General features: G+C 41.0%; 1 protein-coding gene across 2 annotated transcripts in view; it reads left to right on the top strand.

The window, feature by feature from the left end:
- MYH10 (myosin heavy chain 10) overlaps window positions 1-10,897 on the top strand; it is an 87,868-nt gene extending 76,971 nt beyond the window's left edge. For both annotated transcript variants that reach the window (XM_014055943.2, XM_087709780.1), the window contains 10 exons: window positions 297-509; window positions 953-1,165; window positions 4,984-5,145; window positions 5,370-5,498; window positions 5,869-5,957; window positions 6,101-6,224; window positions 6,321-6,529; window positions 7,658-7,766; window positions 8,510-8,682; window positions 9,445-10,897. In XM_014055943.2, the coding sequence (XP_013911418.2) occupies window positions 297-509; window positions 953-1,165; window positions 4,984-5,145; window positions 5,370-5,498; window positions 5,869-5,957; window positions 6,101-6,224; window positions 6,321-6,529; window positions 7,658-7,766; window positions 8,510-8,682; window positions 9,445-9,589 (1,566 nt within the window). In that variant the 3' untranslated portion in view covers window positions 9,590-10,897. The remainder of the gene's footprint in view (window positions 1-296; window positions 510-952; window positions 1,166-4,983; window positions 5,146-5,369; window positions 5,499-5,868; window positions 5,958-6,100; window positions 6,225-6,320; window positions 6,530-7,657; window positions 7,767-8,509; window positions 8,683-9,444) is intronic.
- Window positions 10,898-17,902: the final 7,005 nt, after the last annotated feature.

Raw genomic sequence — 17,902 nt, 5'->3', positions numbered from 1 at the left:
ATATTAAATGCGTCCTTTATAATATCTATCTATCAGGGTGGGTATTTTTCACTGTCCACCTGTGAAGTGTGGAGCATGTCACTCATAAAAACAGATAGTTTTGACCAAATGTTGACCACTATGGTAGATTAAGAATAGGTGCATTTCGGCCAGGGCATGGATGCCTCAAAGCCAAGGACTTAATAGAGCTGAAAGCCAAAATGCCAACCTACTATCACAGCTTGGATTTCCACAGGATTAAGATTAGATGTTGTAAGTATTTCAAACGTTCATGTTTGGCCTATTGAAATCAACAGATGCTGGCAGAAGAGAAGAACATATCTGCTCGTTACGCAGAAGAAAGGGACCGTGCTGAAGCTGAGGCACGAGAAAAGGAGACCAAAGCACTGTCCCTGGCACGAGCCCTGGAGGAAGCTTTAGAGGCCAAGGAAGAGTTTGAGAGACAAAATAAGCAACTCCGAACAGAAATGGAGGACCTGATGAGCTCCAAAGATGATGTTGGCAAAAATGTGAGTTGTCTAATTTTTTATATACTGAAGGTTTGAAAAAAAAAGTTCTTTAATAACATATGTGAATCTGGATTTTGAATTGTTGAAAATAAAATGTTCTAAACTGGTGTCAACAACTATGTGCCTTTTAAAACATTTACAACAGAATGTTTGTCTTGATGTTGAGTATGTGTGCATTGGCCATTTTTTTGTCTCACTTTATTCATATAGCCTTCAGATTCTTTTCCATTTGAGTGTTTTTGTTTGTGTGCTTCCTGAAGGCAGATAAATGGGTCGGGAGCCATTATAAAGCATTGTGAATGTGATTTAGCAGCTGCATTGCATTTCATTTTAAGTAAACTTAGATAGTTTGAACTGTTGGGAGTAGGAGTTGTGTTTTCTCTCTCATTTCCATTGATTCTGTTGCCATTATCAAGATAATATCAATGTATTTTATTTTGCAGGTTCATGAGTTAGAAAAATCTAAGCGTACATTGGAGCAGCAAGTGGAAGAAATGCGAACTCAGTTAGAAGAACTGGAGGATGAGTTGCAAGCCACAGAAGATGCCAAATTGCGCCTGGAAGTGAACATGCAAGCCATGAAAGCACAGTTCGAGAGGGATCTTCAAGCAAAGGATGAGCAGAATGAGGAGAAGAAGAGGCTCTTAGTAAAACAAGTAAGGCTTTAAATAGTAAAGTATACATTTGGTGTTGATCAGAGGTTATGGGGAACTATATGCACCCTTCTGATTTGTTGAATCATCACTAGGCTTTCTTAAACTTAAAATTGGTTTTTTATCTTCTAATTTTTAGAAGCAAAAGTTCCTCTGCTACCAACATGTAGTTTAACATTTGTATTCAATCATACAAATGTTTATGTTAAATGTTTCCCATGTATATGTGTCCTTAGTCCATTCCTTTGAACAAGCGATAATAAACCTTCTCCAGATTCCATTTTTTTTGCAGTTTAACGTGTTGTTTTACCCATATCTTAATTTGTCTTAAATCTTAACTGGCTAGAAATTCTGATAACTATAAATGTCTATGAAATCAATTTTGATGAGACACCATTATAAAAGTTCTTCTGAGAGAACGCCTCATGGTCTTTTGGTATCAGAATTTATATAAGATCTTGATTTTTTTAAATGTGCATTTATATTGTATGTATGTATAGTAGTTAGGATCCTTGTAACAATCTGTGTTCATCCAAATCCTACTAGATCTATAGCTAGATCTTCTTTAATGCATCATATAACACGTGACTATATCTGAGGTGAATTAAGATACATACAATTGAATATGAATTCAGGAATACATGTTTATTTTATTTAAATTAGTAAAACAAGTGGAGATTCATGTTTCATCTACAAGTAACATACTGCTATTGAGTTTCTATTGGCATCTGTTCAAAAGCTATATTGTTTTGATTTAGAAAATAAAGAACTGATACCATTATTTATAAAAACCAGACACCCAGGAAAAAAATATCCTGGAAAGAAGAAGAGAGTGTTATACAAATGCCACATACTATAGATCTTAAAATGTGGATTTCAGTGACACAGTGAGATTTCTCTTAAGGGAGCTGTGGGTATATATGTTTGGGATACTTGCCAACAATATTTTGCCTATCCCTGAAGTAAAATGTGTTCCCCAGCCAGAGGTATGACAATTCCTTTTGACTCCAAGGAAGTTCCATGGAAAAATCTAAGAAAGCATATCTTGTGAGGCGCTTTATAAGCATGGTATCTGCACATGTTTGAGTGCTATATGTGAACATCCCTAAATTGAAATATAGTCCAGAAAAATATAAGTAGGCTAGGGATTCTGTATATCTTCTATAGATATGTACTCTGCATGAAATATTGCATTGCAGAAACAGGTGGTTGTGTTCTTCTATTTAGCTTCAGAATGTCCAGACATTTACAGTAGCCTTGAGAGTCGTTTTATCAACCTTAATCTTTATGCTACCTGCATTGCTTTTCTGAACAAATCAGAACTGAATTGAATAAGCAATAGATTGGCCATGGCTATCGTGTTTCAGCCTGAGAAATACAACAAAAATAGTTATATTCAGTTTATTGTTGAGTTGCATCTCAGGCAATGTGTATGGGAGCAAAGTTGTGCATGTTAGCTGAGTGCAGCATGGATAGCAGCATGGAGTCCAATGCAGTCATGAGAAGAGCAGTGGAAGAAAGGCAGGCATGGTTAGCAATAGTGTAGGAATTAAACATATCCAAGAATACTGTAAGTCAGTTTAGATAGTATTACTCAGAGTCTAGGGCCAGAGCAGGAAGCAGAGATACAACAATGCAGGCCTAATTTTAGTGAGTTGTTTCCAGTAGATGTCCATTTTCTGGCAGCTGTTCTTAAATAACCCAGCTGCATGCATGGCTCATTTAAGACCATTGTCATCCTTGCTCTTCAAAATCACCTTTGCTCGTACACAAGCTCAAGTAGTTGATTGTCCTTTGAGTCTTAAGGTTAGTAATTTGCTGGATTAGCCTCTCAGCTTCTGAGAAGTTAGAATATTTGTTTTTTTGTTTTTGTTTGTTTTATTGCAAATTTATATGCCGCCCTTTTCCCTGAGGGGACTCAGGGCGGCTTACAGCAATAAAGGGAAGGGGGTGCAAGACAAAACTTAAAAAGAAAAAAAATCGTGATTAAAGGAAATTGGTCATAAAAACACAACATTCACTCAACATTCGGGCGGGGTGAGAGTAATCCTATCCCCAGGCCTGACGGGATAGCCAGTTCTTGAGGGCTGTGCGGAAGGCCTGGACTGTGGTGAGGGTACGGATCTCCACGGGGAGGTTGTTCCATAATGTCGGAGCTGCAACTGAGAAGGCTCTCCTCCGCGTAGTCGCCAGTCGGCACTGACTGGCGGATGGAATTCGGAGGAGGCCTACTCTGTGCGATCTGATGGGACGCAGGGAGGTAATTGGCAGGAGGCGGTCTCTCAAATAGCCAGATCCACTACCATGGAGCGCTTTATAGGTGGTAAGTAAGACCTTGAAGTGCACCCGACGATCAACAGGTAGCCAGCGCAGCTCACGGAGGATTGGTGTTATAAGGGCGAACCGTGGTGCGCCCATGATCACTCGCGCGGCCGCGTTCTGGACTAGCTGAAGTCGCCGGATGCTCTTCAAGGGCAGCCCCATGTAGAGCACATTGCAGTATTCCAGCCTAGAGATCACAAGGGCTCGAGTGACTGTTGTGAGAGCCTCCCGGTTCAGGTAGGGCCGCAACTGGCGCACCAGGCGAACCTGGGCAAATGCCCCCCTGGTCACAGCCGACAGATGGTGGTCAAAACTCAGCTGTGGATCCAGGAGGACTCCCAAGTTGCGGACCCTATCTGAGGGGAATAAATTTTGCCCCCCCAGCCTGATTGATGGAACGTTAACCAAATTTTTGGGAGGAAAACACAACAGCCACTCGGTCTTTTCCGGGTTGAGTACCAGTTTGTTAGCTCTCATCCAGTCTTTAACAGCCTCAAGGCCCCGGTTCGTCACGTCCACCGCTTCATTGAGTTGGCACGGGGCGGACAGATACAGCTGCGTATCGTCCGCATATTGATGGTACTTAATCCCGTGCCTCCGAATGATCTCGCCCAGCGGTTTCATGTATATGTTAAATAGCAGGGGGGACAGAACCGAACCCTGCGGCACCCCATAGGTTAGGGGCCTCGGGGACGATCTCTCCCTCCCCACCAACACCGACTGCGACCTGTCCGAGAGGTAGGAGGAGAACCACTGTAAAACAGTGCCGCCCACCCCCACCTCCCGCAGTCGTCGCAGAAGGATACCATGGTCGATGGTATCGAAAGCCGCTGAGAGGTCAAGGAGAACCAGGATGGACGCATAGCCTCCATCTCTGGCTCTCCAGAGATCATCGGTCAATGCGACCAAAGCGGTTTCAGTGCTGTAACCGGGCCTGAAGCCAGACTGGAAGGGGTCAAGATAGTTAGCTTCCTCCAAGGTACGCTGAAGCTGTAAGGCCACCATTTATGGGCTCAAAATAGTTCAGAAGCTTTCTTTGCAGTTATGTTATTAAGCCATCATCATTGCTTGACTAAGGGTTTTGTTTTTTGCATAATTGATCATAAATTTAGTTTTTCTTTGAAGAATGAATAGATGACATAAGGCTTCATTATCTTAATTTGGAAGCAGGTGAACCATAAACAAATATGCTATATTGACCTCGGTATGAAGTTTTAACGATTACGGCTAATAGTTTTGCTTAAATACAATTTTAATAAGCTTTTATTTTGGCAGGCTATTTTCCTTAAAAAGTAATATTGATTTCTAAAAAGTTACTTTTTCCCTTTATATAGTTTCTTACAGGGCATCAAGGAATTTACAGTTGATATTACTGTGCAATTATATAGATCTAGGGATATATTTCTTGAACTTTTTTCATCCTTCATTTTGGTTGATTTCAACTAATGCTTAATCTGGAATTCAGAAGTTTATCTTACCATGTGTCCTTAATTTTGTAGGTTCGGGAACTGGAAGCAGAATTGGAAGATGAAAGGAAGCAACGGGCGTTGGCTGTGGCATCCAAGAAGAAAATGGAAGCAGATTTGAAAGACTTGGAAGCTCAGATTGAGGCAGCAAACAAGGCCCGTGATGAAGCCATCAGGCAGTTGCGCAAATTGCAGGTGAACAAAGCAACTCTTAAAGGAACAAGGGAGCTTGTCCTTAAATTTATGAATATGTTCTCTGCAAAATTTATTAATCTTTATTTAATAGAAGAGTGAAATTAGGTGAATATATTTTGTGATAAGAATAATACTAAATACTCTGGGTGTATAGATTAGACTGAAGCTATATAGTTAGCTTCTCAATATTCAGGGGGGAAATGTTTTTTTTTTTAATCTTCCAGGCTCAAATGAAAGATTATCAACGTGAACTAGAAGAGGCCCGTGCATCTCGAGATGAAATTTTTGCTCAATCAAAGGAAAATGAAAAGAAGCTCAAAGGTCTTGAAGCAGAAATTCTTCAACTTCAAGAGGTATGAGGTTAAGTGCTTCATTTGGGAAAAATTGCCAGTGTTTAGCATCCCTATTCTGTAAGATAGAATTCTGGAAAAAGGAACATGTTTCTACAATTTAGATAAAAATATTTAAAATTTGGAAGATGGGCAGAAAAATATCTTAAATTATAATAATATATGTTAAAAATCTATTGGATCATTTTTGAAGGAACTAGTTCCCAGTTGCACAGGGTGTCTAATAGTTAAGCACCAGAGACAAGTGTATTTATGTCAGTAATTATACTGGATTCTGAGCTATTGAGCATGCTGTATTAGCTCTCTGTCAAATATCTGAAAATGTCCTTCCTTGCCAAGGTTTCTGAGATGTTTTCTTTAACTGTCTTTTCAGGAACTTGCCGCTTCAGAACGAGGCAGGCGACATGCAGAGCAAGAGAGGGATGAACTGGCTGATGAAATTGCTAACAGTGCCTCTGGAAAGTAAGTTGGCTAGATGAACATTTTGCCAACTACAGACCCTAAATGATGTGTGGCGATGTCTGTTGTAGTGTAAGAATTGATTACAGTGGGAAAATTCCTGGCTTAGATTTGTAGTTCCTTCTATCGCTTCCATGTCTCCATAGGTCTGCCTTGCTGGATGAGAAACGCCGCTTGGAAGCCCGAATTGCACAACTGGAAGAGGAACTGGAGGAAGAGCAAAGCAATATGGAGCTTCTCAATGACCGTTTCCGTAAAACCACTCTACAGGTACTCTCTTTGGTTGCCAAGTCTTGCTCAAACATTTTGTTGGCTTCTCCAGGTAAGGGGCGATAGACCTAAATAACTGTGCTTGTCTTCCTGAAGATTGACACATTGAATTCTGAGTTGGCCTCAGAGCGGAGTGCTGCCCAGAAGAGCGAGAATGCCCGTCAGCAGTTAGAAAGGCACAACAAAGAGTTGAAAGCGAAGCTTCAGGAGCTGGAAGGTTCAGTCAAATCCAAGTTCAAGACAACCATTTCAGCACTAGAAGCAAAGATCGGGCAACTAGAAGAACAGCTGGAGCAGGAGGCAAAGTAAGCAGTGTTTACGAAAAGAGAACTTTCAGAAGAGGGAACCTTGAATTATAGAAAGTAACTTGTTCAAATTAGGACAAATATATGTGGTTCCACCGCTCAACATCTTTTTAGGTAAGCTAGATGATTCAGCAGGGGTTAAGCTTTGATGATGGTGTAAGAATTTTGAGGGTCTTAAAATCACATTTTTTCCTTTATTTTTATAGGCATATTTAAGGTAGATTTTACCTCCTATTTGTTTAACGTGGGAGACTAATGAGTTTTTAAAAATGGATTAAAATCTTCCTAAAACACGACCTTCCCCATTGCTTCCTTTCTCACTTTAGAGGGACATAATTGCTGAGATAATTTTTATCTCTCAACATTGATTTCTTCCACTTCTCACAAATTAATTGAAAACAAACACATTTCCAACGGGGAACATAGGTGTTTGATATAAGGGTTACTTTGTTCCTGACTTGTTTTAAACTTTTACACATAACTTTACAAATACAGGTAGTCCTCAACTTACAGCCACAATTGAGTCCAAAATTTCTGTTGCTGTGTGAGAAAGTTGTTAAGTGAGTTTTGTCCATTTTACAACCTTTCTTGCCACAGTTGTTAAGCGAATTACTGCAGTTGTTAAGTTAATAAGGTTGTTAAGTGTATTTTGTATTTCCATTGACTTTGCTGGTCAGAAGGTCGCAAAAAGGGATCACATGACCCTGGAGCACTACAACTGTGATAAACATGAGCCAGTTGCCAAGCATCCGAATTTTGATCACGTGACCGTGGGGATGCTACAATGCTCCTAAGTATGAAAAATGGTTTGGGCTATAAGTCACTTTTTTCCAGTGCCATTGTAACTTTGAACAGTCACTAAACAAATTGTTGTAAGTTGAGGACTACCTGTATTAATCCCTTTGCTTTTTTATTTGTAGAAAAGTGAAGAGATAAATATTAAATAGGTAGGAGGAGAGACTGAATGATTAAATATCTGTGGTCAAAATCCTTATTTTTTCCTAAAGATAAAATTTATTGTTTTCATATTTAAGCCCTATTTAAGCTTTTCTGTGGATAGACATGAAATCTGATAACTTAATTACTCAATTATTACTTAATTATTTCTGCTTTCATTAATTTCTTTAGAGAGAGAGCAGCAGCCAATAAGCTAGTACGCCGCACAGAAAAGAAACTGAAGGAGGTATTTATGCAGGTGGAAGATGAGCGCCGACATGCAGACCAATACAAGGAACAGGTGAGGAGGGGCTGCCTGCTCTGCTTAGAACCACAGCTACTTAAAAAAACCCTTTCATTTCGTGCTTGTTATGCAAAAAGAGATAGTTAGTAAGTTGTTTAAAGCACCTTTCTTAGGCATGGCTAGAGGTCATCTGATCAGTGGAAATGGCCTGATTCATATGGATCTAACACAGGTCAGGAGTGAGAATTTGGATGGGGGAAATGAAGCTCAGTTTGTTTGTAATATTGCATGGAAAAATATACACGGCCATAACTTTTTGTTAGTTTAGTTCTTCAGAAATTTGTAGGAAAGTTAATGTCAAAAACTAGGCAGTCAGTTTTAACAGAAGCAAGAGTCTTGTTAATCAGTTTTATGAAAAGGGAGCTAGGTTGACACTGAATGTGTTTCCATCTGGCTATGAGTGGACGTTACAACTAAGCCTATTAGCAATGAAATGTATCAAGTTGCATAGATGATGCAGAACGGTTTCGGGATACGCAGATCCTCCCAAACATTACCTGAAGTGGAGGTAACTTTTCCTGCCATTACTAAATGAGCAGCCCATGGCATCAGAATAGTCATTTTAACTGGACAAATTCCCTAAAAATTCCCTGTGAATATGACATGAAGATTACAAATCAAAAAGTTCCTACTCTTGAGTTCAGGCCACTCAGTGGGTTGAAAGGCAGTGTGAAAGCATGACAATAAGCAGAAGGTTGTTCAGTGTTTCGTTAATCCCTTGTTTTGATAATCTTCTCTAGATGGAGAAAGCTAATGCCAGGATGAAGCAGCTCAAGCGCCAGCTAGAAGAAGCAGAGGAGGAAGCCACACGTGCTAATGCATCACGTCGTAAACTTCAGCGTGAATTAGATGATGCTACAGAAGCTAGTGAAGGCCTTAGCCGAGAGGTCAGCACTCTGAAGAACAGACTAAGGTGAGTTATGGGAAAGAGAGAGCAGAGGAGTTTGGGTATATACCACTATGTAACTTCAGGAAAAGGTCAATCTGAAAATGAATGGCAGTAAAAGGTTAGGTTAATCCTCATTTCCAGTTGCTGCCCTCTCTTGATACTTTGTCTTCATGGTCTGTGACTTAAAATGTAATGCTATTAGTAAACCAGAAGGGAGTGTCATGCTTCCAAAGATTTGTTAATTGGCTTGTGCTGTTTTCATATCCTGGAAGTTGGCTGCTCATTAAGTGACATCTCATTTGTAGAACTCCCATGTCTTTGGTTAATTATAAGCGCAGATGAAGAGGTTTGTAGCTCCATCTCCAGTGCAAATAATTGTTTGCCCTAGTGCTGTACATTTATTCATTTATGTATTTATTTGTCAAACACGTACAAGATAACAAGTATAGGTATGAACATAAAACATGAACAAAGGAAGTAAATGCAGATAAATGGGGACAGTAAGACAGGGACGTTAGGCATGCTGCTGTGCTTATGCGTGCCCCCTTTATCGACCTCTTTAGAACAGGGTGAGGTCCACGGTAGACAGTTTGAGATTGAATATTTGAGATTTATGTAGAAGCATACTGTTGTGATTAAAAACAAAAGCGGTTAAGGGAGGGGATTGATTTGCGCTGATGGGAACTTAGTGTATGATCAATTTTTACAGCAGTTTTTTGGAGCGTTTCTCCTTAAAAAAAAAAAAGATTTTGTGCTGCAACAATCACTTACTGTGTCCTCTTGCAGGAGAGGAGGCCCGATCACCTTTTCTTCCAGCCGATCTGGAAGGCGCCAGCTGCACATTGAAGGAGCTTCACTGGAGCTTTCAGATGACGATGCAGAGAGTAAGGGGAGCGATATCAATGAACCTCAAGCTGCCCAAATTGAGTAGAGTGTCCCCGCTGTATTAAAACTGCCAACATTCCCGGAGTGTGACTTCTTTCCATATGTTTGAGAGAAGAACTTAACTGGCCACCAAATTGCTTCCGTGGCCTAGATCTGCCTTAGGCAAAACTGGCATAGCATTAGGTCATGTATTGCAGGTCAGTCCAAGCATTATTGCTGCCTGGCTTTGCCATATTGTAAACTGTTTTGGATATAGGTACCACTACTTATATGTATTAAAATATCTCTGTTCAGTGCTTTTTGTTTCAAAGTATCCATTGTAAAGCCATTTTTCTAAGGCACTGAGTGATAAGCGGGTCCAGCCTCTGTCCCAGGCAGAAACTTCTGGCAGCTGGCTATGCCTTTTTGCTATGCATGCATAGCTACCTAGCAGTGGCACTCCCTTCCTGTGGGTTTTCTCTTCCCTACTTATTTACAAGACCTGGTTCCTGTCACTTTTCTGGCTGACCCAAGGTCACCTGACTTTGAAAATGTCCCAAGGAGCTTTAGATCACATTATAACTAGCCAACTGCTTGTTCTACTTAATGAGCCTTTGCCCACCTTGGCAAACTGATGTCTTCCTGCTCCGGACATCATGAATAGTCGGTTGATCTGGATAGGATGCTGATGATTCTCTGTCTGAATCATACTTCCATACAAGTTGGATAGTCTCAGCATGGAAGTTGAATGAATTCTCCCAGAAGCAACTGTTTTCTTCCTGAAAGACTGGGGATAGGAGTGCAAGCTGAAGTTCTTGCCAGCTTTCTTGGTGCCCATCAGTATATGTTTGCTAGAGGTAGCAAATGGACACTGCCTGTAAATGAACACACCAGTGGAGCTACCCTCGCCCCATTTTCAGCTTTCACTTGGGTGAAATGCATTTAGCTAGCGTCGTTTTTGTCCTAGCTAAGAATTGACATTTACAGAAAGTGCCTTAGACACTGCAGTACTAAGACAATGTTTCCTATATAATTTGCCTATAACAATGATTCAGTGTATTGATTTTTTGATCATATCATGCTGCATCTCCTAGTACAAGTGGTATTATCAATCTCCCGTGATAAGAATGAATCAGTGTTAACTACAGAATCTTGAACTCTTGCAACATGCTTGAAACAATATTTCTCTTTGGTTAAAAGCTTTAACATATGTTACAAAGCTTTTGTTTTTGTGCATTTGGATATTTCTTATTCAAACTGGCTGTTGACCACCAGGCATCTGACTGCAAATACCTTGTTTCTTTGTATCCCCATATTTTTAGACAATGATTTTTTTGTAAAAACAATAAATTTATTCATTCTAGAGACTCATAAACGTTTGTTTGTTTTTTTAAAATAAAAATGGCCTTAAACAATACCAAACACTCTGATGTTTTTGTTTCATGCAATTCAGAAGTGACATCTACTCTAAAGATAAGGAGCAAAGTGAGTTTTAGTCAACATTGAATTTACCTCAAATCTGTTATTTTAATAATTCCATTCCTAAGTGATTTGTTAACATTAGAAAAAAGTGAATTCACTTGTAAAGCAGCACACTGGGAGAGACAGTCATAAATGTACAGAAGAATACTGTAAAGCAGAGATACAAGGGACTGAAATACTACATACTGTATTTTTCGGCCTATAAGACGCACGCCCCCCCCCCAGCACTTTATAAGCCTCTATTAGACTATGCATGCAATTTTCTTGACAAAAAATGGACCCATTTTCATGAAAAACGGGCCATTTTTTGCTCGCTTTTGCCCCTCCCCTTCCCTTCCAGGAGCACTCTGAAAACACCACCAGCCCCAAGGCTATGCATGCCTTTTAAAAATGGGGGGGCTTGTTTTCGTGAAAAACAAGCCATTTTGGGGAGGTTTGCAAAGTGCAAAACCTTTTTTTTCCTTTTGGAAAGCACTTTGATGAGAATTAGATTGATCAAGTGCTGTGCCAGCAGAAACAAAGTCTTAGGTGCTGCAGATTGCCGGTAATTTCCTTCTCCAGCACATGGATAAATACACCTGGAAACATCTACCTACCTACCTACTCTCTCTCCCTATTTACCTACTGTATTTCTATCTCTTTCTCTAGCCCTCTACCTACCTACCTAACTACTCTCTCTCTCCCTAACTACCTACTGTATTTCTCTCTCTTTCTCTCCCTCTCTATCCCTCTTATCTACCTACTTTTTTTTAATTTGCCTCTTCAAAACCTTGGTGCATCTTATACTCCAAAAAATACAGTAATTTGAATATGGATACTCCTCAGGTTGCTTTGATAAGCTGGACTGGAATTGCCATTATTAAGCAATGTGATTATAAACTGCAATATCATATGACCACATTACTTAGTGATGGCTATCCTGGCAATCCCTGTCACCATTGCTAACCAAATCCCACCAGATGTTAGATGAGAACTCATTCCCGGTTGGTCCATTCCATCTCCAAGCCTTGGTAAGGTAAGAAACTCTCCTGTTCAACCTCCCCCCACCTCCAATCCTTCTCATCTCTGCTATTACGGCAACCCTGCATTCAGCCAGCCCCCATGCTCTGTTTTCCCTGCCACCCTCAGCTAACGTTTGCAGTCTTCCTGCTACTTGACAAGGCACATCCAGCCTTGCCCTTCACAAAAGGTAGTTATGGGCATACCAACCTTCCTTCCTGAAGCCATCCTAATGGCCTTGTCCAAATTGCATGCATCTTTCTTACGAGGTTGTGGAAGGCAAGAGTACAGAGCAATAGGCTTAAGTGGAATGCAAAGCTAGGAAAGCCCAGGGCTGGCAGAGGCAGTGGAATGCAGGGTGGCCAAAAGGCCAGAGATGGGTGAGATAGGTGGGTGGGAGTTGAAGCACCCCGTGGTCATAAGTGCTTTGGGCTGCCAAACACCTGAATTGTGATCACTTTGGACACATTCTGTAAGATGGCAGCTGAGCAAATGAATGCTTGCTGGCACTTGCTGGGGTGGCTAAGGCTTCCTTGGGCATGGCAGGCAGCTCCAGAATTGTGTAAGTAGGGTACAGGGTGGTCAGAAGGGTATGGATGGGAGGGGGAAATAGGTGGGTGAGCAGAGTTGGAGACAATTCAGGACTGTATTCACTTATAATTGGTTAATGATGACCTGGAGGAGGGGGGAAGGGGTTGCATTGTAAATCGTGATCACAAGTCAAGGACTACCAGTGTAGGCAACCTTTGTTGATAGACAATCAGCTATGTCAACTTCCCTTTGTTCATTAATTTCATTCCTATCACCTGCCTATCTATAGGGCAGCACAGCACAGTCTCCATCAGCAGCTACTTTAGCAAATTAGATGCATGGAATATCACTCAAGACCTAAGTGACATTAGATGGCAGCCTAATAGGACTGGATGCTTCTTCCAAAATAAATACGGCAGGGCATATCATCTTGTCAACATTTAGAGTTCTCAAGAAATGATAGGATTCTCAGCACCCGAATTTTTCTTTTATGGGTAACAAAAAAGAAAATGATGTTGCTGAAAGAAATACTTAACCATATTATGCTAAATTTTTTGAACAATAGTTAATCCCGTTCCGCCTTCCTGCACCTTTTCTGATAAATGGAAACTAAACTAAAACAATTGTATTATGGTGGTGCAGTGGTTAGAATGCAGTATTGCAGGCTAATTCTGCTGACTGCCAGCAGTTCCGATTTTCACCAGCTCGAGGTTGACTCAGCCTTCCATCCTTCTGAGGTCGATAAAATAAGGACCTCAGATTGTTGGGGAAAATATGCTGACTGTAAACCGCTTAGAGAGGGCTTTAAAAGCACTGTGAAGCAGTATATAAGTCTAAGTGCTATTGTTATATACCTTTCCAATATTTCAGTGTTATTTTCAAATTATTTCATTACTTGCATTATACCTTAATTTTGTAACTATACTGTATAATTATTATTTCTTAAAAACCCTCTTTCCAACGTAAGCAAGGGCATTAATTGAATTTGGCTGACAATTTCTCATATTGGCAGGGGCTTGTTTTACTCAATTTTCATCTGAAACATAATCCCTTGACACACTTTCTCCTGTATCTTTTTGTGGTCTTTAGGACACTCCGAACTTCTTTTACCAGTCTTCCATTTGGTAACGCTGATATACTGCAATGGGTCTGCTCTAGACCATTAAGTATTCAAATGTTCTAAAGTTGCCAAGTCCAATATGGTATACCAGCCTTTTTGTTTCTCCAAAGTCTGGTTCGGTCTTAATGATTGCTTCTCTTCCTGCTAGAAGTCCCATTTTACTCCCTACCCATCCACTACACTTTCATGAGACACATTCTCTTTGTTATCAAGTTTTTAATCTAGTGGACAACTATGACTGCCTGGATCATAGTTTCAGATGTATTTCCTTACCAGATTTCTCAATGCCTTTAAAAAGTGACAGAGCTTCTAATGTACCACCTTCCTGGAAAAGTTGGGATCCAGTCAAAGGTGCATCTGCCTTGAAAATAGCCCATCTGAATTTTATAGACTGGTCAAATATTTTGTTAAATTTTGTATTACATCAAAGTGTTTTATGATAATTTTTATACGATTTGTAAAATTTTAATTCCATAGTCATTATGGATTCCATATTTTGAAAGTTAGCCCATGTGAGGTACGTTGAAAACATTTTGTTCTATGGTGCACCATTTTTCCCAGTTAAAAGTTATAGGAGAGTTTCAGTAGTATATAGATTTTTCCAGGATGCATGAGAGTAGAATAAAGTACCGTAAATATCTAGACTCTAGACAGTCACATAACAGTGGAAACATTAGTTTTTATGAACACAGCTAATCAGCCAACTATACGGGAACAGTATGACTGGTCCTAAAATCACTTTCAGAAAAAGGGGCCAAGATTACAATAAATTCCTTTTAATTCAAAGGCAGAAGCTGATCAAAGAGCCTTCAGAGGGAGTCTGCATCTCTGAGGACGTGAACAGAGTAATGCCTCCGGTTCATATCAGTGAAAGTATACATGGGAAAATGATGACTGCTATAGCTGGTTAAATCACTAATATCAATCATAGGAAGAATGAGCTCTAAGTGTCCCATTCCAGATCAGGAGGCATGAGTGGAACGCAATGATTTCTCCCTAAATGTCTGGACATTGTCTCGAGATCCATTACTGCCCCAAATCCCAGAAAAGCTATAACTGCCCTGGAAATTCGGTTTAGCTGTTCTTGAACAGATATTCAAGATTTGGTAATACAGGCCATCTTGGTCCCCAGATTTGTCACCACTATTAACTATCCATTCACTGGACAAGATTTTGAACAGCACACTGGCAACAAGAGTCCTTGAAATATCAGGCTTTCTACAGGCAAGGCTGGGGAGGGGGCCAGCAGTGAACAGCGGCATAGACAGATGACTTCTTTTGGCTCCATTCTTCAGGATTATGAGCAAACTACTTTCAAGCCATTAGTATGTGCTCTTGGGGACACAACTCACTTCCCAGTACATTGTGTTATGTAAGAATTATCATTAGAACTACAGGTTTTAATTTAATACTCCACTCTACCTCAAATGTTTCATCAATCTTACCTGCAAGCCTTGAGTTAGTGGACTACAGAGTTAAAGGTGCTCAGATCCCTACTTTATATCTTTCATTTCTAAACTCAATTGAACAAGATAGTAACCTGCCTGCTGCCGTCCCATCCCTCCTGAAAATATGCCTGACTCAAGCTGAATATGCTCAGTGCTCAACCTACTTCAAATGCATATTGGAGAGGTGAAGGACTTATGGTTTGTCTCCAAAGAAGAAATCACAGGAGTGTTTCAAACTCTATAATTAACAGATCCTATAGGGCGGGGGTCAAACTCATGTCATCACAGTGGCATCATGTGACATTATCAGGACTTTATTCCCCTTCACTAAACTGGGTGTAGGCATGGACAGAGTGTGACACATCTGCCCCGTGGGCTGGGAGTTTGACAGCCCTGCTATAGGGTAATGGTGAATTCTTCTGGGATTCACAACAGCAAATTACAAAGCTCCCTGTAGATAGTTAACTACAAAGCTGGCAGAACCATGAATAAATACAAAACATAGAAGAGATAGGTTTGTCTCCCCTGATATGGGCTTCAGCTAAATTGAGTCACATAGAGTGCTGTTACACTGACTCAACCTGGTCATACTACTATGCTTTTCTGAAAGCTATTGCTTCGGTGACAAGGAAATATAGTTGGATTTACATGAAACATCTTTTTGATCACTAGAAGATGGACAGAACACACTCATTTTTTTAAGAAGGGGAAATAAAAGAATATCTACATATTCTCTAAATGATAAATCATATCTAAATGATTAAGATACAAGATACTTTATAGGTATGTACTACATTGTATTTCCACTTTTCCTACCTACCAGCTATGTTTGCTACTAACATAAATAAGGGAGTTGAACCAAACTTAACCAAAGGTAACCAGAGACTGGCGAGAGGGATTTCCTTAAAATAACCTTTTCTCTTTTAAGATCAGTGACGTGCGGTGAGGTTTATGGCTGGTGAGGCAGACCTCTCCCCCGGGCCCCGACATCCCAATGTTTAAAGCGCTTTCTTTCTTTTGCCTTTCTTTTGCCTGAGCTCTGACAGGCGGGCGAAAGAAAGACAGCACTTTAGACAGTGGGATGTCGGGGGAGAGGAGAGAATGCCTGAGCATTCTCTCCTCTCCCCTGACACCCCACTGACTAAAGCGCTTTCTTTCGCCCGCCTGTGCTCGAAGCAAAGCTCAGGCGGGCAAAAGAAAGCAAGCTGGCGGGCTGCCGCTTTCTTTCTTTTGCCCAGAGGCGGGCAGCTCAGGTGGGCTGCCACCTCTGGGCAAAAGAAAGTGCCAGCCCACCTGAGCTGCCCGCCTCTGGGCAAAAGAAAGAAAGCGCCAGCCCGCCACTGGCTTTCTTTTGCCCACCTCTATGTCCGCCGCAGAAAGAAAGACAGCGCTTTAGACAATGGGATGTTGGGGGAGAGGAATCACTGAGCATTCTCTCCTCTCCCCTGGCACCCCACTGACTAAAGCGCTTTCTTTTGCCCGCCTGTGCTCAAGGCAAAGCGCAGGCGGGCAAAAGAAAGCGAGCGGCGGGCTAGCGCTTTCTTTCTTTTGCCCAGAGGCAGCAGCCCGCCTGAGCTGCCTGCCTCTGGGCAAAAGAAAGAAAGCAGCAGCCCGCTAGCAGAGGCGGGCAAAAGACCTGCCTCTGCTGGCAGGTTGCCCTGGACACAGAGAAAGAAAGCTGGCGGGCTGCCCTCCCTGCTTCTCCTATCCCCTTCCCTCTCTTCCTTCTCAACAAACCCACTCTCAAATTGAGAGTATGAGTGAAGAAACACACACGCGCATACACACACACAAATTACTTACAAATTACATTAATTTTGAATTCCTCCCCCTCCCTCTGACCCACATACCTTTTCCAGCTGTTTCACAGAAGATTTCAACTCTGCTCTTGCCTGCCATCATGAAAATGTAAAAATGTAAAAGGAAAAAGGCAAGAGCTGCAGAGGTCAGGCTGGGCTAGCTGCTGCCAGAGTCCCCAATGGATGACTCTGCTTAACTATTTAAAAAAGCCTCTTTAAAAAGTGCCCTCTACAGGAGGAGGCAAGAGAACCATGTGCCTCATCTACATAAAGAATTTTTCGGCTTTTAATCCTTGCTTAACTCTGCTCGAGTGATCATAAAGTCAGACTAAATGAGGCACGTGGTTCTCCTGCCTCCTCCTGTAGAGGGCACTTTTTTAGAGGCTTTTTTAAATAGTTAAGCACTGAACAGAGTCATCCACTGTGACTCTGGCAGCAACTAGCTCAGCCTTTTTCCTTTTACATTTTTTTTCTTTTCATGATGACAGTGGTGAGGTTCTGCCTCCCCTGCCTGTACGTCACTGTTTAAGATCCACGTTCCAGAAAGCAGAAAGACAGTTCACATTAAGTCTTCATGAACAGAAAAGAAAAATTGAAACCCCAATGATTTTTATGGTGGATTTAAATTACTATTGGGTTGAAGGTCATTAATGGGGAAAAGTTTTGGATTTTCTACTTAATACAGCAGGGTGGTATAAGTGCCAAAACTATGAAGCACACATTTTAGCTCTAAAATTGCAATTCACTAGATAAGGTAAGGATAATTAAGGTTTTCCTACCAACCAGTTTTTTTCTCAACATGACAAGAGGCAGCTTTTTGCTGTCTATTCAACTGGCCCAATCATGTCCGCATCGGTTTTGAACTTGCAGCCAGTCATATCTAGAGAAAACTTTTCATTTTTTATATTGTGAAGAGCATGTATGAACAAAAAACAAATGTGGATATCCAGTGCCCCCACTGTTTGCAACCTTCATCAAGATGATGGCACAAATTAGGTTTT

This window comes from Thamnophis sirtalis, unplaced genomic scaffold, assembly GCF_051295495.1.
Source record: "Thamnophis sirtalis isolate CommonGarterSnake01/CBP01778 unplaced genomic scaffold, rThaSir2_p1.2 scaffold_3, whole genome shotgun sequence".
NCBI classification, from domain to species: Eukaryota; Metazoa; Chordata; class Lepidosauria; order Squamata; family Natricidae; genus Thamnophis; species Thamnophis sirtalis.
Note: the sequence above shows the minus strand (reverse complement) of the source record. Positions and strands in the feature narration are given on the sequence as shown.